The following is a 24524-nucleotide window of genomic DNA, read 5'->3' as shown; positions in this document are numbered from 1 at the left end:
GGCTATCTTTGGGTGAATTGGCTGAAAATATCCCAAGATTTTCTAGATTTGGCAAAATACAGTGCCAAATTTCAGCCTGCAATTAATATGCAACGGTCTCTTGAAGACCCCTCTGTTTGCAACGCTCAGCCTCCAGAGTTCGTCTCCAGCTAATGGCCGTAAGTTCACTTTCACTAGTATTATTAATGATCAGAGATTGTTTCTATTAAACGCAAGAAAGAGATTGTTTTCTGTTAAACGCAAGAAAGAGATTATTTTCTGTAAACGCAAGAAAGAGATTGTTTTCTGTTAAACGCAAGAAAGAGATTGTTTTCTGTTAAACGCAAGAAAGAGATTATTTTCTGTTAAACGCAAGAAAGAGATTGTTTTCAGCTAACCACCAAAGTATTTAGAAATGTGGAATATATTTGCTCAGTGCTTCGTTTTTGAACTCTGTATTAATAATCTAATATTAGATTGATGGTTCAAGCAAACTGATTCAACATAATATTTTGTATATCAATTTAAACCACAAGGGAAACTGACTGGGTAAATTTTGAAATGATTTTTGGGGTTGAATAATATTTTGTGGCAGAAGTTAAGATTATATGTACATGTACATTGGCAAAGTTTTGGTTATTATTTCATATATTTAGATGGCTGTAGAGACCGGGTAACAGTCCGCGAGACAAGCCGCTGAAGTACACCAGCAGAACCGGGTGCTTAGAGAGAGCCTTAGAGTGACAACCCATGTTGACAGAGCAGTCTGAGTGACAACCTTTTCTTGGCCCCTTGTAAACGGAAGTGTCGAAGCAAGATTTTGCGGTGACGAGAGAAACCTCCAGGATATTTTGAGGAAAGTTAATATAACTTGTGGAATATTGATGTAACTGTATCTATATTGAATTGCGGATTTAACTCAGTGTTAAACGTTAAAAGAGTTTATAGAGTGAAGGGTTTAACTTTGATGGAGAAATTATTTGGAATGTTATTTTCAGTGACTAAATTTAACGGCCGATTTGAGATTTGGATTTTGGTGAAGTCGAAAAGATACCGAACAGTAATTGAAGTGTATGAACAAATATTTCAAGCCAAATTGTAGAACAGTTGAAGTTGGCAAATAAACCTTGCTATATCTGTAACACTCATGATTGATTTTCTTTAAATTAATGTAAATAAACTTAATTGTTGTTGTGCTGTAAAACTGTGTCACGTTTGCAAATCATTTTGTCATGTTTGTTTTGGGAATCTTAGTCACCACAGTTTTGACAGCCGCATTAAAATGTGGTGACACCATGTATGTTTTATGTAAATCTGTGATCATAAACAAGTTTTTTTTTCATGAATGAATGCCTTTTTGTTAAAAAACATTTTTTAAATACAACTATAGATTTTTTGACAATTGAAACTTTGAGGTTTGAAATATTTTTTTAAAAAGCTTTTTGAAGAATCTGCTTGATGCGCTTGCGCTATGAACTGCGTTCCGCATGATACTATTGGCGCGCGATAGCTTGCGCAATGCTTGTTACCAAGTCAGTTTTATAGTTAACATTTGTTTTGAGTAATTACCAAACGCGTACCTTCCCTTTAAAACTGAATAGAAATGTTATTGAAGGAATGAATTGATTGAGTGATGTACCTGATATTTGATTCTTGTCTCCATTGACTTTGTTCATCTTGATGTTATCTGCATCATTAGTGCACCAATCCATCTCCTTTACTTTAGCTTCACCTTTCCGCTTGCTTCGAGGTGGCACTTTTTCATCTGTAGATACAAAATACAGTGTTTGTTTTTATTAGTATCTGGAAAGTACTTCGATCTGTTGATTTTAGTTCTGATGTGCCGATACCCAGGGCAGAATGAGATCTGCCCATGCCATATCCTGCGGCCAATTTCACAAAGCAATAAAGATGTCAGTATCACCAAAGTGATTTGTATTGTGACATCACACTTTACTTAGCAACTAGGATTGATTTGCAGTTACTAACATGTATGTACGATCAATCTTAGATCTTTGTGAAATCGGCCCCTGGTCAGTTTTGTTCCTTCCAACAATAGTCTTCATGAGTAAACAGGGAATTGTGCATGTATCGTTTCTTGTCATACACCATGGCTGTTTATCAAAACAACTTGATGAGTGGTACCAGACATTCTACACAAATACAGCAGTTGGATATCCACATTTAGTTTGATACTGGGCTTCCATCAATGTGTTATTTAAAATCTCCAGTTCTTTAGTATTATTCAACAATGGCAACTGATTGTTTTAAGATCATTCACTATAATCACCAAAGAATGTAATCCTAATACCAGTGTTTCTACATGTATTTCAAACATTGCCATCCTTCTTATAGCACTTCTGCAGAGACGAATGTAAGTATTATATTGACATTTACAGGCAAGTCAAGTGATGTTTGCACAATTATTTCAAACATGTATTATTATAAACCACACAAACAGATACTTGTCATTTGATCATAGTGGAATATGCATCACGTGTCATCCATTATTTTGCCATGTAGGTGTACAAAGTATACTATGCAACACTCAAAATTGTGTACATTAAGTCAAAATTCTCACAAACAGGGGTGCGAGTCATTACTAATGAAAAAGTCTGAAACTTGGATACAAATTCAAAGGTATGTTGAAATGACGGCATTTCTACCTTTTGGTAATCCCTGGGGTTATAGATTCCAAGGGGCTTTTGCAAACAGTATCCAAAGCACTAGAGAAGTAGACCAATGAGCAGGACTTCTTTGTTTGTGGAAAAAAACAATATCGCCTGATTTTCTTCACCAAGCCGACATAAAAAGTCTGAATTCAGCCAAAAGTCTGAACAATCTCATCCCTGCACAAAGATTTGGTACTTTTGTAAAGATTTTGGTCATGGGTGAAAACAATTTCGAGTTTGTGTTATTTTGGTTACATATTTTGGCTAAACATGACTGATTTGTACATAGTACAATGTTTAAAACAACAAGTTTACATGGCATATAATGGTTCAGCGTGAAAAAGGTGATGCTTGAAATAAACACTGAATCATTACACCAACATGACCAACATGACCAAGCTGCAAGAACAATGTATGGAATGGCTCATCAGGGTTCTCCACAAGCGCTGCGTTTTTTGTCCATACCAAACGCGCAGCGCCCGGACAAATCGTCGAGCGTGCAGTCCAAAAATAACGAAAAATACGTCACGACATACATAAACCATGGTTTCAATGTACACGCTAGTAGATCAATCATGTTGTATAAACAGAGTGCAGCGACTGGTACCCAGAAGTCGTCTACTTGGTAATGGCATTAAGCGTGCATTTTTCTCTATGTCGCAGGGCATTCTGACTACATTTTTAGTCGATGAACAGAACCTTGTATGCAAGAGTCGACCCCTCGCTCTCATGGGAGATACTGTTATTGTACATTGTATCATGAGGGGGCCAAGGTTGACAATTCTTTGAATGTTGAAATAAACAGCATGGTATTTAGACTTGATTTCAAGTCTGAGACCACTGTTATTTCTTTGCATCATCCATGCAGAATTACCCCACAGATGTGTTATCACATGCTCTGACGGAGGTTAATCTGCAAGAGGGCGCTAATTCAGGCAATAATGTGTTGGCTATCGGGTAGACTTAAAGCCGCAATCACAGACTTAGAACAAAGTCCAGGTGCTGAAACTCGCATTCTATCAGGGGATCGTGCACAAAGTGGATTTCTAGTACAGGATCAGTGGTTTTGTTCGTGCTGAAATGATTTTCACAAAAATGTTTGAACTATCAGTCGATCGTGCAGGAATGGTTTGTGCAATTGGCTTATCTATCGGGCAGGAATAGTTTGCGCAACTTGCCGATAGTGCAGGAATAGTATGTGCAATATGCCGATAGTGCAGGAATAATTTGCTCAATTCAGCGATGTGCACAAATTATTTGCGCAATTTGAGGACAGTGCAGGAATGGTTTAGCGAACCCTGGCTCACATTATAACCAGATTGTCTTGTTGTGGTTTTCACCTTTTGTTGTCTCAGCTCCATTTCCAGCATGATCAGGTAAGAATACCGAGTCATCTTCATCAGGTTCTTTCATCATCTTATTTCTAGTGCGAGTCTTATCAGCTTTCATGCACATCTTGGCTGCTAGATCATTATCTCCTTGCAGTCCATTGTCTTCTAATCTCTTCCTTATCATGCCTTCTTCTTTGATTGTTGGTAATGAAGGCGAGTGTAGTGTCTGTGTAGTAACTTGTAGGTCAGCACTATTAGCCAACTGGGCCAGCTTGGTTAGTTCATCAGACATCTTAACAATATCTTCTCTTTCTTTCCGTAACACTTCTTGGTAGTCAATTTGTGGCAGACTGTATTCCCGCTGTTTGAGATATCAACCATTGCAACATTAGTGTGATTTAAAGACAACAACTTGAGTGTTCACAGGAATTGTATGTAAAAAAACAAAAATCACTTTAACGAGTCGTACATGTATATTTAGAATAACTCTAGTGTTGGACATTTGATGCAGTTGGAGTAATGTTGGGAATGTTCCATGATGCACACTATAGGCATATTAACTGTAGGAATTGATGACATATTCTTCTAGAGTAACAAATACAGTCAAAACAAGTTTAAGATGTAAATAAAGCTATTTAATCAGATTATTCTTTCATTACCTTCTGGAAAAAACAAGCACTCCAAACAACAGGAACATTTCTTATTCAGAGTAATTGATATTTGAAGGACCTTTTCATTTCTTTGTGAATCTAGGGATTTTTGATCAACTAGATTAGAACAACAACTCACCAGTACGTCGGCTTCTTTCCCTTCTTTAGCTGCTTGCTTCAAACGCTTTCGTCTTTGTTTTGCCTTCAACTTTTTGTCCTATAGTTTGAGAAAAGTAAAACAGGCACTTAAAAAGTTTGGACTAAACAAAGAAAGAAATCTAGTGTCTGTGTGCAACAAACTATCATGTATAAGTGCTCTGATTCCTAGAACTTAAAATGTCAGTAAATAACAAACATGAGATGTTGACACTTAAAAGGGTTTCACGCACTTTTGGCTCCTCATTACGGTATGGAACTAAACTTCAAATTTCAGAATGTGTTCTTACTTGAACCTCTGGTGTGAAAGGTAATCCCGGTTAAATCAGCTCACCACTTTACATCAAACATATTGCACCAATCAAACTCATCAAAATGTATGACAACTTGACAACAGATCTGACAGATGACATTATTATTACATCAACTCATCTTTGCATTAAATGTGCTCAGTTTTAAACAATTTCTTGCGAAGAGACTGCTTGTTATGTTAACTTTCTCAAATTGCTATTTACATGTACATAGATCACAAGACAAAGTGGTGTCACGTCAATATCCATTCACGGTTGATAACACAAGTAGTTCACATTTACTGTATGTTTGTACGGTTTATTTCAACTGCCTACATGTAATATGGAGAACAATACAAACCAATTAAACATATGTTACATGTTCTGCGTTAGTGTCCATAGGGTTCTTGTACACCCTCAAGGGCAAATAAAACCTTAGATATGATACAAATCACCATGGACCCAGTCATAGCATGCAACAATTGTATTATGTGTGAGTACACAACTTTAGAGGTACAGATGAGAGTTTGTTATACCTCCAATGCTCCCTGGATAAGTGGTATTACTTCATCATGAAGGTAATGATACAAGGAGATCTCATCAGGGTGTTCACTCTTACTGATTGTCTTGAGAAATGCTTGCCACTCTTCCAAACAGCTACAAATACACTGCCAAGCTGACTTCCCTTTCTTAGGTGTAACTTGATCTTTATACAATCTCAAATCTGCGCAAATAACAACAGTAAATCATCATTTAATGTATGTAATTAAAAGCTGTTCACTACACTCTACCTGTGCATACTGTAAGCAGAGTAAACCACTCGGGCGTCAACATTGTAGAAATTTCCCGAGTAATTATTGCTCAGTTAAGACTTATTATAGAGAAGTATAAGCAACTTTGCAAATTAGAATTGAGCAATGTTTATTGCATTTCAATTGCAACCTCCAGACTGTACCAGGGTTTGTACAACATCGACAACAGAGGGCGCTTTCCTGCAGTTGTTAGCACAAGGGAGTTGACAGCAATTAGTAGGACAGGTGCATGCGTTAATATTTGCGCGCGATCGTGGCTACATTTAATTTACATAAAAAGTCAAGACTTGTCAAACCGTTTTACAAACTTTTAAAAATTGGTTTTTGCGACAAGTAACCATTGTTTGACTATTAGATACAACTAGACTTTGTTCATCATTGTTCATCAGTAATTTTTTAACTTTTTAAAAATAAAACTGGAAAATTGGGAAAGCGGGACCGTCCCGATTTTTAGGGTCTTCCAAACTCAGAAGTCTACACTATTTGTACCTAAAAACTGGATTGTTCATTTTAAATGATTAAACCTGCCTGTCATGTTACAATATCCCATTTATAAAAGTTCACGTAAGAATAATAGCAACTCACCATTAAAATACCAATATTGATTATTCACAGCATCTTGACCAATAGACAGAAAGCGCTGTACAAAAAAAAAATAAGTTGAGTTGATGGATTGCTTACTGTACACTATTGGTAATTGTCAAAGACCAGTCTTCTCACTTGGTGTATCTCAACATGTCCATAAAATAACAAACCTGTGAAAATTTGAGCTCATTTGGTCGCCGAAGTTACGAGATAATAATGAAAGGGGAAAAAAACCTTGTCACACGAAGTTGTGTGCTTTCATATGCTTGATTTTGAAACCTCAAATTCTAAATCTGAGGTCTTGAAATCAAATTTGCAGAAAATTAACTCTTTCTCATAAACCACGTCACTTCAGAGGGAGCCGTTTCTCACAATGTTTTATACTATCAACCTCTCTCCATTACTCGTTACAAAGTAAGGTTTTAGGCTAATAATTATTTTGAGTAATTACCAATAGTGCCCACTGCCTTACCATACACTGTACAGCATGGCCATCTGACTAATGCCAAGTACAACCTTTCATAATTAGTTTCTCAAACACATTGTTTGAGTCCATGTTTCTTTCCCAAAATGCAATTTTGAATTTCAACCTGGACCTCAACCCATTGTATGATATTAAAGTAGCAACTGCTCTATACAAACATAAGCACTAGGGTGTGTGTGTGTGAACATTGAAAATATAAGACCCATAAAAGAACACATGTGTATAACATTCTGATTAACTGTTAAAAACTTATCCAGACTGGTTTGGGACTTTCTACATGGTGCGTTCTCATTTTAAATGAGATGTACACTAAAAAGTAGCTTTTAATACTTTGTGTTGTTTTGGGTATTTTTGTTATAGTATTTAAAGATAAAATAGTTATTTGGCATGCAACCAAGAGAAAACTAAGGGGTCAGGGGGTCACTGAAGTAGTCGGAAGGCCACTCACCATATCATTGGGGCTGTAGTAATCATCAAGATAGTCACTCAAATCCTCTGCATGACAAGCATAAACAGTATCCACAACCTGCTTCAGTAACAACAACTACAAATCAAAACACAACAAAGTTAAAAAATAAAAGATACATTATACTTTGAGTTTTTAAGTACCTACATTTATTATGTACATGTACACTGTGTACATCCAACCAGTACATAATCCTATCAATAACTCATTTAGTTCCACAAAGGAATATTCAAGGTCACTTAACACTCACACATTTCACTCCTAGGATATCCCAAACATTTGCCTCTGCAACGCTCAAACAAAATGTGCTAAGAAAACAAAACTATCTGTCCGATGACACCCTCTTTTGGTAAATTTTGTGTCAGCATCAAGGGCTGTTAACAGCGTTAGACAGCTTAAATCATGCATGGTTTAGGCCACAGAAAAATGTTTTCCATCCTTGATTATCAATCTTGATTTATATTGCTGATATTAAACCATACTGATACCATACTCAGTTTACACACACCAGTAATGATTGATAGGTGGCTCAACTCGGTTAAAACTGCTCAAAGGACTAATTACAGTAATAGTTTCATATTAGAGTCACAATAATGTATAATCAAGAAGTGTGTTGCATCATTTTCCGACAAGTCGCACTAAAATTCATTAACATTTTGAATTGTCCTGTATAAACTTAAGGTCCAAAAATATGAATACATAAGTTGTTTCTCTTCAATACTTATAAAAATGATACTTTGCAAAGTTTCATTCATATCCATTTACTTTATCTAAGTAAACATTTAGAAAATTATCTCAAAAACGTGACAGGATGGAGGGCAGACTTGTTTAAACTGAACCCCCTGCAATTCACTGAGGATTTGAAAAAACCTTAAAATACATCAGTTCCTAGCTGAACAAGCCACACAGACTCATCACAGATTTGTTTTAATAAGAATCAATCAAGTTTGAATTCCTTCCTGTCGCACTCAGATTGTGCCATTTTGTCTTTCACGGAGTATTCTCAGATATCTTGGAAATGCTATGAGATTCAGCTAACAAAATTTGCCAATACAAACTCCAATATCTACATAATGGATCACACACAGACAAAAAATTTCGAATCAATGTACTTGTACAACATAAAAATGATTATTTCCAGTTCTGGTTGACAGGTCTTGATTCTGACCCTATAGCTTTCATCAGACTTGTGAGTTGTGTTTAAAAAGTAAAATACACAACTTTACTTTTACATACTTGGGACCTACATAACATTGCCCCCAAAATAAGACAGGAGAACGTTATGCATGGAATGAAGTGTTGCATTTGAAAGTGAAATGGATGCCATTGCAAGGCTCACAATCACAGTCTTTTTATTTGTTGGATTGGATGAGGCAAAAAGTATATCAATTTCTGTTCATGTTGACCTGAATCTGCAGAGCTACGGATTTATCTGAAGTACAAGTGAACACTTCAATCCCTGAGCCATTTTTTAATGCGAAAAACATTGTCCTCTTGAAGTGTTGACAAAAGCCTGATTACCCTTGTAAATGGTTGTTCCCATCACCCTACAGACCTACCAAGTCTCACGCATTAGGCGTGAGACTCACGCATTTGGGCTCTGTCTCACGCTCACACGCACAGCAACCATTTTCTCACGCATTGGGGCCAGACCGGGAAAAAAAATTAAAATTAACGACAATGCATTGCCAAATCGCGCTGTTGTGTACAAAAAACGCAATCTACAATGTTTGCACAATCTTCAGATTGCACGCAGTTTATCAGAATCATCAACTTGCTGCCGTACAAACAGAGCGCAAATTTGCAGATTGCGCACGCCAGATTGCTCCAAGTAGGTTCAGCTAAAATTCGGCAGAGCGCAAAACGCTTATTGCGCACAAGTTTTTCCCGATTCGTTTAGCAAATTCGTTAAATGCGCTCCACTAGCGAAGACACAACAGGCAGAAGAAGTGAGCGGGGGATTTCGAAAGGCCTTCTATACAATATGATCAAACTTACAAAAATTAACTGTACACACGTAAGAGAAATAAAAAGAATTAAAAAGACAATCTTTTTTTTTAACATGACATTACAAAGTATACTTACCCTGTCACTTGGGTTGAGCCCCCTGTAAGGGAATTTAATCAAAAAGTCTTTGCTGCGAGGTGCCCTGTCTTGAACAAAGCGCTGAATATATCCCTCCCAGTTGAATATTCTGCAACCAAAATAATTACAAGACAATTGATTGAAGGGTATACAATGTATGTATAATGAACACAAGTGTGTGTAGTTTGCAATGTATACTGCACTCATAGCCTCATATCTTTGGTCTGCCAGCTCACCCCTTAAGGGCTTTGCCAAGTTATTCAGTCATCCATTAAGCCAAAAAACAAAACTATTGCATTATCGTTACCTATCGTTACCTACATGTAGAGACCATCAACAGTTGTGAGTCAAAACAATTATATAAATGTTTCCTGAACAGGAAGCACACTCAGTTTACAATGTACAGTGTACAGGTGTGTTCTGGCAACATTGTAAAGTGTCTCGTACTTTGGAGACACCCTAATTGTTCCCTGTTCAGGAAACAATTTGACAATAAAAATTTGGGGCAAAACTATCTTTTGAATAATGGAAAGCTTGGCACACTTGCTGGCAATTAGAACCATAGAAGGCATAAGGTAGGTGCCATTTTGGTAAGCAAATGTTTATGGCAATTGGGCCATTATTGTCATTATCTGCTCCTATATTTTTTTAAATCAAAAGAGTTGCTTATTGCAATGTTGTCCATTGCAGTGCATACTTCATAAAAGCATGAATTTTACCACCAAGCAACTGCGGCGAATAATATACAATGTACTGTGAAATGCATCTTGGAAAATAACAAGTACACATGTAGATTGCAACAAGTGTACAAATGGCAACTATTTGAAGTGCGACTACTCACTCAGGTAGTAATTATCAGGCCTGTAGTCATCATGTGTTAGTGCCCTCAAAAGGGGGGTTCAATTTCCACATCAAGGGACACTTGCTACACCTTATTTGAACATAATCGATCATTTCAGAAATATTTACAAATTAACAACAGTAACCGTAAAAGCACTGGGATCAGGATTATTTAGTTACCGCTCTTGTATTGCCAATAATCCAAGCTACGTATACATGTACACACTGTACAATGTACGTACGTGGCATCTTCTTATTTGTAAGTCTGAAATGCGGACCCTGATATTTGCAAAGTGAAAGCTATTTGTATTAGCAGAGTTCTTGTTTTTTTGCGCCAGGAGTGTCATCATTGACAGACATGGCGCACTAGAAATTTTCAACATTATTATTATTATTGTTGCTATTATTGTTATTATTATTATTATTACTTTTTTGTTTATAAATTTTTACATTGTAATACATTGTAATAAACTAAGAGGTACCTAGCAAGATATCATGCACAATTTTGACAGCCTATGCCTTTCAACTAAATCAAGGTAGAAGATTTTGAGTTCCTAACGTCAGCATTCTTGACAGACCTCAACAACCTCTTAGATAATTGAGGTATTTAAATGATCACTGTATGTTTATATTTTCAGTGGTGTTATTATCTTTTGAATGCGCAGGTAGTGGGGGTATTGACAAATACTACAGCAAAAGACATTTAAAATCCGAAAAAATCAGGTCTAACTTCCCTTTGCTGTTTGTGACTGCATTCTGCCTCCCTCTCTCTTGTCAATTATTTCTACTTGACTGCTCTTATTCCTTAGTTGTGTGTTGTGTCAAAAGGTGCTTAAAGCCTGAGGTCATTAACCATTTTGTTGCAACAATAGACTGAAGTTTCACTTTTATTAACTGTACTTTTATTTAAAAAGGAACAAGGCACACTGTGTATTGGCTTCACATTGAGTGGATGTTACAATGTATGAGGTATTACATGTACGTGTACTTTCTCAATGATCTGTACACTCAGGCCTATAGTGTGTACTGTGTACAAAGCTTATATGAAAATGAGGCACATGTAATGTAAGACTATGACAACTAAGTTGATTTCAGTGATTGTATCTTGACATGAATGTATCAGACAGGTACAGTACATGTACATAATGTAGAACCAATAGGAGACTTTGGAGCGCTAGGTGGCAGCAGACTTACCAGGTAATTTTCCATTGATAACGTAGTCCTGAGCATGCGCACATTACTGAGACAATGGATTTTTCCTGGTAAGTCTGCTGCCACCAAGTGTCCCAAAAGTCCCATATTGTTGTTTTTGTGGGTGGAAGCCACTGAAGTGACTCCACTGTGTTGATTTGTTACTGTTACAGTATTGCATCAATCACTGTCTTAAACACATTTGGCAACACTAGTACAGTCATATAATATTGAACAACATGTAAAATGTGGCGATATAAACAGATACATAGTTAGCGCAATGGCAATAATGCAACAAAACAGCACATATGTAAAACACGAAAGTACTACAGTGACATGATGAATGCCAATATTATAATTTTTAAAAATTGCTCTTTATGTGAACAATAATTATACAGCATGCCTCGTTAGCATGCCTCGTTAGCATGCCTCGTTAGCATGTCTTGTTAGCATGCCTTGTTAGCATGCCTTGTTAGCATGCCTTGTTAGCATGCCTTGTTAGCATGCCTTGTTAGCATGCCTTGTTAGCATGCCTTGTTAGCATGCCTTGTTAGCATGCCTTGTTAGCATGCCTTGTTAGCATGCCTTGTTAGCATGCCTTGTTAGCATGCCTTGTTAGCATGCCTTGTTAGCATGCCTTGTTAGCATGCCTTGTTAGCATGCCTTGTTAGCATGCCTTGTTATCATGCCTTGTTAGCATGCCTTGTTCAATTACATTTACATTGTACAAGCAAACATGTTCCATGTTCATTTTCAAGTATTTTCACGACATGTACAATGTAAGATGAGTACAGGCCTACAAAATAAGATAAGACTTTACATAATACATCTGTACCTGTAGTACCATGCAAATAATGTGTACATATACATGAACATGTTTGTGTACAAACATAATGAATTCTGTATGAGAACATTATATCAACACACCATCTCAAAAATCAATAGGCATTCAGCTAATGAAATCCTGTTTACTGTGTAGCGGTTTGTGCAATGTGTACATTCCCCTTATATTATTATTAATTACCTAACACTGTTGATCTACACTGTCGGTGAGTGAGTTGGCCGCATTAGAATGCTCAGAATGCAATCTGCACAAACATAGCTTCCAAGAAAGAGTCCCTTTTAAGGTGGAACAAATTAAGTCTCTATCTTTTTTTTAAATCTTACTTTAAAAATTGTGTAAAATGTAATTTATTTCATACCAAATGTATATTGTAGCCCTTTAAAGATGCTATGTCAGTTTTTTGGCCGATTTGACCCAAAAATTTGATTTAAAATTCAATAGGTATTTTGATGGGGGTCGAGAAAGTTACAAGCTTTTATTTGAGCCATTGCTCGAAAAAGTCCGCCAATTATTAATAGCAGTGAAATCAAGTGCTCAAAATTAGTTTTTGTCAGATCCCGACAATATCACGTGACCAATTCTTATGTGTTTTATAAGAAACGTTTTTTTGCCATGGTTCCTGACCAGTAAAAGTATAAGTTAAACTTTTTTCGTTAGAGCAGGTGATACTCTTTGAAATACCAATCACTCAAAAAAATATATTTTTTAATGTTTGGGGCCAAAAATCTGACTAACATTTTTAACTAGGTGTTCAAAATAATTGATAGCATCCAAAACATTATGAGAACTGGCTAAAGTTAGTTAGTTTTTAAGAGGTAATTTCTCACCCAAACAATAAAAGACTTCAGCTGAAGCCTTAAGTATGCATCTGAAAGCACATGACACTACACAGTGTAATGCAATACTCAAATTTTCACAGGTTTGTTATTTCATGCATTATGTTGAGATACATCAAGTGAGAATACTTGTACAATGTACATGTACTGGTCACTGACAATTACCAAAAGTGCCAGTGCCTTTAACTCTTTCAGAGGAAAACTTGGAACATGATGCATTGAGGTTTCTCAATACATTCATCAGTTCCAGCAGGAATTTGTACACAAGTCAAAAGTTAAATTCAGTGCCTCTTTGATTTAATTTCATCAAATGAACTACAAAAGTGTCCTCAACTGACGTAGTTGAGATAATAAAATTCACACTGGAATGATAATCATAATGTCATTCTACATGATGGGTGGGAGACTTGTAACCTTTTTTTCCACTTCCATTAGTGGGGATCTATCGGGAAATGAGTGCACCACAAACTGAATGCTACAATGTAACCTTGGGGCCCTCTTTAAGACACAAGTCAAAATGTTAATTCTCTAAGACATTTACATACAGTTGAGCAAACCGACTGCTGCGTATTGCTTTGGTTAACAAAATAACTGCATGGTGATCCCGTCTCAGTATTGCCTCGGGAAAAAGAACACTCCGAGGGAGTCATAGTAATATAATAACCATAGAGCATGAGTAAATGTAGTGAATTGTGTAGCACCCAATACAAAGATTCTCCCTAGACACACATATACATGTACATGTACATTGTACATTGTACATTGTACACGATACAAGGAACCACATATTGCTATGGGTATTTAGCACTTGTTGCTACATGTGTTTGGATGTTGTGCAAATAGGCCTATTACATGCACAGTAGATGCATGTTAACAAAATGAAAAAAATGTGAGTGCATTGTCACAGAATATATGCGTGGTGAGGTGAAATCTGGACTATACCATTTCAGACCTTCGTTTTTTAGGAGCGCGATCGTGCTCGCGCTCCTACCGCGCTCCTGGGGCTGTCTTCAGGTGCGCGATCGACAGCGCTCCTCCTCGATCATTAAGGTGTATTTTATTTATAACACAAAAGCAGAATACACACCAGTCGTTGTTACTTTGCGTGCGACAATAAAAAAAGAAACATTGATAGCTAGAGGTCGCTTTGGAACGATGCACTAGTGTGATATTAAACGCCCTCTATTGGTAAAATCTACACGAACCAGCAATAAACGCATTGAGACAAGACTCGACGTGTCACGTGCGAGTTTTAACGCATTTCCAGGCGGCGCAAATGCAAGGGCGAAGCGCATACCGTCGGCACACGTAGCTCAATGAACATCTGTTGTGCAATCTCGAGATTGAGCAGCGCAATTAACAGATTGCTAGCTTTACGAACTCGCAGCCGGGTACATTATATTACTACACGGTGTACACACACACGCTACTGTATACATCGTCTGTGCAATACTAGAACTACTACTAGATCAACCATGGATCAACGACGTATTTTCTCGTAAGAAAATGTGTATTTTCTAATGCTTTATATCAAATGTGAAAACATTTTAGAAAAAAGGAAACATAAAACCTTAAAATTGTGCGGTATTTTGTCACACGGAAGTGGGATGGGGGTTGTTTTATTCTATTTGTCTGTAAATTTTATTTGTGTACGTCCGATCTGACCTGACCATTTTAGTAATCATAAACTGAGTATGCTAGTCAAACAAATTGAGCTCCTGGACAATCTAAGAAGAGTGATTTGCTCCTGAGTATTCTCAAGAGCGCGATAAAAAGAGCTCCTTCTATTTCTATAAACGAAGGTCTGCCATTTCACAAGGTGACGCCAAGTGAAATGGAAAGCCGGGTTTCATCGTGACAAGAATTGTCTAGTTAGACAAACAGGAGAGGAAGGATTCATTTTAGATATGTAGACGCTCTACATGTACATGTACTACAGCAGTAATACCATGGCAAAATAATGTACGTAGGACATGTGATGCATGTTCAACCAATCAAATGAAAAGGATCTCTGTGGTTTGAAAGAAGTTTGTTGCTATGGGTATGGCAGTAAAAATAGTAAAAATTAGTAAAAATAAAATGTATTATGTGACATGCTTGTAACCCATCACTAGGGAGAATTGGTGTCAAACACAGGATCACCTGTGAAGGCACATTATACCACATGAAAAAAGGCCAATGTAAATCCAATACATGTGTTTAAGATACATAAAGGCCATTGACAAGCAGTATGGAGTTGGTTACAGTATGTAGAGTATGCAGTGCATTGTGTGGTGTGCACTAAGTATCCAGGGTTGCAGTATGATCAGTAAAGGAAGCTGTCTTCAGACTAACTATTACTCACAACATGCTGATACTAACAGTATGGTTTGCATTTACATAGAGGAAGGTATTTGTTACGTGGCTGATGAACTGTGCACACGGTACAATGTGTATACATCATTTCCATGGTCATGTACATGTACATGTATACAGTGTGTGTGTGTAATGATACGCATTTTACTTCGTAAGATTCCAGTAATAACCCTAATTATATTTGCAGAGCAGAATTTGTTCTTGTTTTGGAGCATTAGAGGATAGAAATTCCCTTTATGAAATTGAGCTACTTTTATTTAGGATGCACTTGTTCTATTGGCTAAATGGAACATTGATGTGCACTGTTGAATGCACAAGAGCTGCTCCTGTCAATAAAAGACTTATAAAAAGATGAGTGCAGACTATAGGGAGTATAATCAGCTGCCTTGAAGGGCAATGAAAAGAGGGAAAGGGCACTTTGACTCGAGGCCATCACTAGGAGTTCCTACATAAACATTTGGCCAAATCAATAATCCCAGTCAGCAAGTGGAGTGTGCTGAATGTAATGGACATTTATGTCATGTTTTTCTAATCCTCAAGGGTGAAGGATCTTGAATATCTTGCTGCTGATTGGTCAGCAGCCATGGAACAAACACACCTACTCTAAAATATCACAGAGTATGTATTCTCAAAACAATGCAATTAATGGCTAACAGCAAATGTTAAATAATCTAAAGAAAAGAACTTGGCCAGATTGTTTAAACACTAGACCTTACATGCATGTGACATAATTTACTGTGTCCCGATAGTTTCAGCAGTAAAGGTATGGTTCTACCCGCACTTCTTTCATTTCAACAACAAAACAATTTGCTCTTAATTTGTATAATTTAAAAACACTACTGGGCCTAAATAAGGTTTCCAGAGCAATTTGGACAACAATTTGAATCTTGGTATTAGAAAGTTGTTCTTGAATGTAAAATGTGCACTATCAATCATGGTCATTTTGCAAGATGCAATGTGCCTACCAAACTAAAGGAAAACAAAGGAGGTGTTAGACGTACATGTACTTACTGAATATCTGTACGTTGGAGTGAGAAGCGAAGCAGCCTTGCAAAAATATCTGCAACCAATATGCTCTCCTCTTGTGCCAAACTGTATTCAAAATCCTAAAAATGCACACAGCAAACAAAAAGACATCAACATGTTCTTCATTCATTTGAGTGTTTGGTGAAAGTTTGAAACTTACACAATTACATGTAATAGTCAATTGCACCCAACCTGACGTATGGTACACCACAGTAACAAAAAAAATGAGTTTGGAAAACATTGCAACTGAAGATGAACTATTTTCCATACTGTTTTTTTTTTTAAACTGCTGACTAAAAACAAAGAAACACCAAAGTAAATCTATATTAATTTTTACCTTAGTACTTTATGTAGTACATAAAAACTGTCACTATGTTTTCAATCTTGCAGCTTTTAAGATGGGATATCAAACTGACTGAGCAAACTATTTAAACAACTTTGGGTCTGAATTTGTTTTTACGTTTAGCAGGACCTGCTAAGTCTGCAACCTCTGGATCAATGCGTATTATTTAGACTACACTGTGAGGTCTCCCTACATGTGTACGTTGTAATTTGTTCGGGGACGCCAGTCAGAACTTGAAAGTCATTCAAACTTGAACTGCTGTTTAGCCAGGGATCACAACCAAGATTATGAAAACTTCTCTAAAAAAAGAAAACACAATTACTTTTTTTTAGTACATACCAAATTTCAAACTAATCACTTTGTATATTTTTCAATTTGCATAATTTGTTAAATGTATGCTGACCCCTGTAGCTTCTGACTGGTTTATAATTTTGCTACTTTGGGTAGCAACAATTGAGATTTTAATAAACACAAACAAGTTGGAAAAGGCACTCGTGGCTTCGCCACTTGCGTGAATGTTCTCCCGTTCAAGTCGCTTGGGATCTCCAATTACACACTGTTGTTGTGGTAAATTGGATTGTAAATGTAATACAAAGATGGCAACAATTTCATGTAACACTAAAAAAATATTGTAAAGCTGAAGCAACACAGTCCTTCAGTGGCATGCATACATAATGTGTAGTTATCTCCTTGCACTGTCCTGACACCGGTGTAAAGCACTGCCTATTTTCAAAGCCCTGGGAAAAATTCCAGTCATACATTATTGGGTAGGATTCAAACCCCATCTTTGCCATCGCCGTTGTCTTAATTAGGCCTGGGCGAATTAATCGAATATCCAGTTAATGGCGAATAGGTTTTCCTATCCGTAACCGCGAATGCCTTTTTTTTCTTAACCGGATATCCGCATAGGGCGCGAATACCTATTTATAAACCGGATAGTTCTGTAATTACAACCAAGTAACCGGATATTCTTTTAATATCCGAATATCCGCGGACGTCGGGCGACAACTGATAGGAATATTTTGTCTGAATCCTTATGAAACTTCTATTAAGACAGCATAAAACAGCATAAATTAAGTATTTAACTATGCACACCTCCGTGAAGAGTTAAACAATGACTTATCTGACGTAATTTGTTCAAAGATTACGAAAGTTTTCCTTCACGTAGAGTCAATCACGATCAAAAGAAAAAGCAAATCGCCATCTTTAAATTAGATCCAGTTATTTTTATGAATGAACCGAGTGACACTGTCTAAAACTAGTATCAATCCGCCCATACGATCTCATTCACAAACGAACAGCGCCCTCAAGCGGCAAAAAAAATATATATATATATATATATATATTTTTTTTTTTAATAGCGCCCTGTAGCTGCGAAAAAAACTATTCAAATATCCGGTTAATTTCGGATAGTTGGCCAGCGGTATCCGAATATCAAAATTTCACTATTCGCCCAGCACTAGTCTTAATACTCTCGAGACCACCAACATGACCAAGAATTATTGTGTTTTTATCCTGCACCAATAAACCTTCTTAAAGTAATTGTATTAAAATGCTAGCACGGGCGTTTTTAGTATACATTGCTAAACCATAGCTAAACACACGTATTGGTGTAGAGTAATAACACATCATCTCTGATGTAAATTTACATTTAACATGTAGATGAGTACAGTATCTGCACTATGCACGTTACTTAGTCCGGGCTACATTTAGGTCATTCATTTTATACAATCTTGCCATGTCTGACATTCACAATATTTATGACATCAATTGTGTCAATCAATTCTGATTCTGTCCTTTTAAATAGTGCAGCTTGAAGTGAAATATTGATCAGGTAACAATTAAATAAGAAAACAACAATTTTCAAATAAAAATATTTTTCTAAGAATTTGGTTTAGTTTCTGTTCCATCTACTCATACTTATGTATCACAACTTACTGCAGTCACCAAAGTTAGAGAATGTTTGGTCACATTAAACCAACCATCATGACAGATTTTCATCTCATAATCAAGTATTCATTCTTAAAGCAAGGATAAAATTAGCACCATAGCAAAGCAACAAATATCTTTAGAGGATCATTCAATCAGTTGACATGCTACAACAGGTACATGTACTGTGTGTGCATTGTGGCTCACTTGTTAGGACTATTTGATCGGTGCACAACCAGCTAGAAACTATTTCTACCTCCATGATCAGTGTGACTCTGTTTAGAAAACACAACTGGATTTTCTAGTGTCCACTTGAGGCTGTATAGGCCTATGATGTGTACAGTATTAATTACAACAAATGATTTTTCCAAACTGAATGCATGTTAAGGTCCATATTGATGTTTGAAAACAATTCAGAACGTCCTCTTTTCGCTAAGCTATCAGTTGACCTACTATTACCCTTGAACATCCATTGTGAAATCCTTGACTGCATGCCTTCACCTAGCAATGGACATTCTGTTTCCCCCTTACTAAGAGGGACAAAGACTTCTAGCATTCATTGTATAATCCTGATACCAAACCTTTGACATGTTACTTGCAAGCATCATCATCAGAGATCAATAGGCTGACACTATTATTTCACAATACAGCACGTGGGAAGATTCCAGCATACCATGGGGCAGCAGTGACTAACATGGCCAAGGGTTTGCAGATTCCTAATCATTTTACTATTTTTAAATAAAAATGCTCATTAGTAATTGTAAGTCACATCCAATTTGGCCTATGTGATGTTAACAAAATGAAATGAAAATGCATTTTACTGTTGAACACTCTACAGTATTTCAGCCCAATGAGTAGGTGGCAAGGGGCCCCCTGGTGACAGTTGAACTGGGTTGAAAGCCCAAATCAGTTTTAATATGTAGCCCTCACCTTCAGGTGGCCATTCGTGGCCTGGTGATGTAAGGCGATCGCTCATTAACAAAAATTAAAACAATTTCAAAGGCCAGTAGGTGTAAAAACTTAGTGTAACATTGAGAACAGATAGGCCTAATCAAAAACTAATGATTTAAATTTTGGAACTTCATATGTCGATTTTAATATTATTAATTAGTAAGTGTGTAATTTCAAAAATTTAATCGTAACTTGCGATGGATTCTTTCGCCATCCGTCATTCTTTATTCTTCGTCATTCTTTAGGCTGTTAAATTTTGGCAGGGACCTAATCTCTTAATATTTACCTATAAATGCATCACTTAGTTTTATTATTACGATTAAAACAATCAAATGGTTTTATACATTCCCTGTTAGTGTAAGTTTCTGTTGGAACGTGAGTCTACGTCCGGCTGTACAATATGTGACATGTGACAGTTATGTCCAGTATTTAGATCATTGTAAAGTAAACCTGTTGGCCAGCCAACCTGTGTGAATGAACATCATCTTTGATGCTTTAATAAAAGTGGTTGCAAACCATTCTGTTCATACATGTATAACAAACTAAAGTACAACAGTAGGCTACAAAAACAATATTGCTGCTGATTGGCCCACACTCAGCTATCCATGTATAATTAACAATTGTTGCACACTGTGATGGGATCCATGGTGTTTTGTAAGGGAAAAAATTACGCCCGAGGGGGTAAAAAAACAATGGAACCCCATCGCAGATCAAGCAACAATTGTTTTTTTATAATTATTATAATACCATGGTACTTTGGAGGCGATCTGTAGTATCTTCCAATATTGTTACAATAAAATTGGTAAAGTTAAAAAAGTCGCTTGTAAACAATGATGACAATCAATGACAGAAGTATTCCTTTCATCGTTCCTTCAGGCACATCACACTACTTGCAATGCATTACCACAATACTAGAATTGTACATTGTAGTATCATTGTAGTTGAAGCAATAACACAGCCAGAGCGTTCTGTGAGGTAGGGGTGTACAGCGGTTGAAGCAATAACACGGCCAGGGCGTTAAAATCAAGTTTTTTGTTTGTACTTGGTATTGGTCATGGTTTCCCTTTATACAATATTCTTTTTTATTTTTTAGGTCAAAATGTTTCAAAACTAAATAATGTGGCTGGTAACAGAATGACTTCAGGAATTCCAGTATGAGCAGATGTAAAGAAAACATGATTGTGCATGCAGTAAATTTTGTGAAACTTTCAGGTTTACCAGATGCATTAGTAGGCTAATATTCCAGAATTAAAACTTGCGTCCACAATGGAACAACAAATCGGACATCTTTTTATTAGGTTTACAAAATCTATCAACCTTTCTCACACAAAACTCAAATACTTTGTTGGTGGGTGACTTTGTTCAGGTGATAATTTTTGGTTGACTTTGTCTAGGGACGAGTTTGGCTTTGCGATGCAACAATGTTTTTGATTGACAACAAAAATAAACAGCCAGCCTTTTCAATCCCAAATTAAACACAAGACAAAATTTTCAAAAATAAAAATTATAAAGGATTATTTAAAGTTTATCAGCGGAAAAAAGCATGTCTGAATTTGAGGCATCTAAAGCCCAACACACTTTTGTATCATGCCTGGTGAGACTGTGGGTGACATTGCTAGGGTGACAATATGACCCAGCTTAAAACATTGAAATTCAATCCTTAACTTTGTCTTTAAAAAAAAAATATTGTTTTAAGGTTGAACAAAGAAAACAGTTCTATGTAGAGCAGGAATTGAGCGAGCAACATTGGGATTTACAATCGGTGATTGATGCCGGCGCTCTACCGAATGATGGGCTATCTAACCCTTTGGCGGTCTCCAAATGTTGTCAATATCTTTATTCAGGGTGCTTGAATTCTCAGATTTTATTCGAGTCAAAAACTTTAAACACTGCGTCTTAGTGGAATAATTTTTATTTTATATGCTTACCTCCAAGTCAAACTGAGTAAATTGGAATTTAGATCGGAAAAGCCCCACGAATTGGAACACAGAAACAGTCTCCCACATGCATCGTATTTGTAAGACGTCTTCCGATTCTGCAATATGGAATATAGAAAATCAGGCCATTGGCCTCAAAGAAGTAAAATAAATCAAACTAATAATAGCCTCATTGACAGGTCCAAACTAGTCAACACCTGTTGTTACTGTGGGTAAATGGTGGGTGTATAACACCATGCAATGATGCAACAATGCACACCTCAACTCCACCTATCCCATTGCCAGGAAATTGTCCATATCACGACACAACTTTTTCATTTGATATGAAATAATATTGTTTCTAATTTACCCCAATGAGTGAGATATCCCTTTTTGTAAAAATTATCCTGGTGGTAGGATACGGAGAGTTATCCCATTGCCCATTGACAGTCCATGGCATTACTCCATAATATCAATATCATTAAATTCATGCACTTTATCATTTTTATCTGAAATTCAGACTTGCACTTACTTTACAACCATTCATTGTGTTTTATGACTGAGCTGAGGTCTGGATGTTGTATTGCGAGTAAATTGTAATGTAAGTAAACTTATAATGTGTATTTGTAAAGCTCAATTGTTCCTTGTGTGAAGAATTCATAGGGAATGGGAATGGTACTGACACTGACCCGTAGTCGTTTCATTCCACAAGTGAGTACATGTGTTAAGTTGCAGCATGTTCAGTTACATGCACAGATTCTCATTCAGGCTTCATCATTATGCATTTATTTTGCACACATCACATGCCATGGCCCCATGCATAAACAAACCAGCCAGTCTCCTCCGTTCCCCACTCAGAATTAACTCAGCCATTGACCTCACAAATACCACACAATAATTTCGCAATATTCATACGTTTAACAAGAAGATGTCATAGAAGTTGAACATACCTGTGTGCGGCTTCTTACGCGGCATTTTGGAGAAGAAAATGCCGTTTGAATGTCATCGTTAGTGTTGATCGGCCGCCATTTTCCATTCTTAAAACACTCGTCTTTCCTATACGAATACGATATACGGAACAGTAGACTGGAGTCGTAGGGGGGACATGTCCTTAATCGGGTAATCTCTCGCTTTTGCTATGTTTCTCTGTCTAGATTACTTCTATTGAGGGAATAACATATACATCCACGCTGTATGAAACCTTACTGTTCAAACACATTCACTTGAGAAGGTGTGTTTGTGGCAGGTGAGAAGTTGCACCTAATAATTAACCATCAACTCGCCATCTCTACATACTTACACCTTTCGCGAATACTATCATCAATATCGAGGTCGACCAAAGGTCACGTGCTGTAACACGCTTTTCTGATTGGTCAATTAATCATGGGTTCAATTACTACTACCGCGGATAAACAGGTACTATAATGACATTGAAGATCACTTTGAAAGTAAAAAGCGGCTCTTTTGATATCCGAAAACAAACAACAACGCTGGACTCCTCATCAGCAAATACTTTACATAATGCGTTTACTTGATTATTATCTTAAACCATACCTCCATGCTAGAACCAAAATAAAGGGGAAAACTAGAAGGGAATTCATTGGAGTGGCGGCGCCCCCAATAAAATAAAGATGGATTCATGTTTGTTAGCCTGCATGGCTAAATTGAAACTGTTTATAACTAAAATAATTGTGTCCTCTCACATAGTATAACCGTTTGTGTCAAACAAACACAAAAACAAACGAACATACCCACATCATCGAGATGGCACGGGCCCACCCAACGGCCCGCTCACACAAAGGCCATACTGATGTAAAATTGATGAGTGTATAGAGGGGATCTATGATCCAGAATCGCTTTAAGTGCTGTTTATAAGGAACACAAAATGTTGTGTTGTAGTATATAGGCACGTTGCTACTTCGTGAAAACGCAAAATGACATAGTTTGCACTTTTGGGGTTTCACGAAATAGCACGGAACCCGTCTCTAATGTATAGTTTCGTATTTAATTATTAAATTAGTCCCAAAAAGATTAGGTTTTAAGTGCGAGTCATTGGCAAGTATCTACATAGAAATAGAAACAAGTTTTGAATGAAAGCGGGTTTCTAAAAAGTGTTCAACTTCAAGAGTTTTATCTACCAGCTTTTGTTTTATCTATCAGCGTTCAGTTTTGGTCTTTTGTCATTATCTCGGTGTTTAATGATTTTAATTTAATGTGGCGTTTTGTACTTTTATATGTTATTATCTACATTTTTAAAATTCATGCTTTTATTTTCATTTTTCCGAACAAAAATATTGCCAAAATAAGAAAACCGCCAAAATAGGGCTAGATAGCTCAGTTGGTAGAGCGCCGGCACGTTAATCCGGAGGTCGTTGGTTCGAATCCCACCCTAGTCAATTCTTTGTTCAACCTCAAAAAGCTTTTATTTTCTGTATTTTTGTAACATGTATCTTTTTTGTTGGAGGGGTCTGGGAGGGCACATCGCTTTGATGACAGTTTTTAAAACTTTTGCCTTACCCTGGACGGCCCATGCCAACAAAAAATTATGTCTGAAGATTTTAAATAAATAAATAAATAGAAGGCCGTTCTCAGATTGTGTTGCGTGCTATCTTCGTGAAAACACTGAGACGCAACTGGTGAACAAAGTTTACAAAGAAACGCTGCTACCTGCCTACAGCCAACAATGGCTCGACAAAGTCTAATCCCTCAACTTGTTTGTTTTTAGAAAGTGATCTGCCGCTACTGCTGCTGATGGGTCTAGGCCTGGTGTTTGTGGCCATACA

General features: G+C 36.8%; 1 protein-coding gene across 1 annotated transcript in view; it reads right to left on the bottom strand.

Annotated features, from left to right (window-relative positions):
• The window catches only part of LOC139943380 (uncharacterized), a 35242-nt gene extending 12200 nt beyond the window's left edge, over nt 1-23042 (bottom strand). Inside the window, exons 1-10 of the mRNA XM_071940197.1 lie at nt 22692-23042; nt 21754-21860; nt 16588-16682; nt 9511-9619; nt 7408-7503; nt 6476-6530; nt 5615-5802; nt 4772-4849; nt 3992-4343; nt 1619-1744 (exon numbers count right to left, since the gene is read on the bottom strand). Of these exons, the coding sequence (XP_071796298.1) occupies nt 1619-1744; nt 3992-4343; nt 4772-4849; nt 5615-5802; nt 6476-6530; nt 7408-7503; nt 9511-9619; nt 16588-16682; nt 21754-21860; nt 22692-22716 (1231 nt within the window). The 5' untranslated portion in view covers nt 22717-23042. The remainder of the gene's footprint in view (nt 1-1618; nt 1745-3991; nt 4344-4771; nt 4850-5614; nt 5803-6475; nt 6531-7407; nt 7504-9510; nt 9620-16587; nt 16683-21753; nt 21861-22691) is intronic.
• Between the last annotated feature and the right edge of the window lie 1482 nt (nt 23043-24524).

The sequence above is a fragment of the Asterias amurensis genome, chromosome 10 (genome assembly GCF_032118995.1).
Source record: "Asterias amurensis chromosome 10, ASM3211899v1".
In the NCBI taxonomy this organism is placed as follows: Eukaryota; Metazoa; Echinodermata; class Asteroidea; order Forcipulatida; family Asteriidae; genus Asterias; species Asterias amurensis.
The sequence above is the reverse complement of the archived record's forward strand: the minus strand, read 5'-3'. Positions and strand labels throughout refer to the sequence as shown.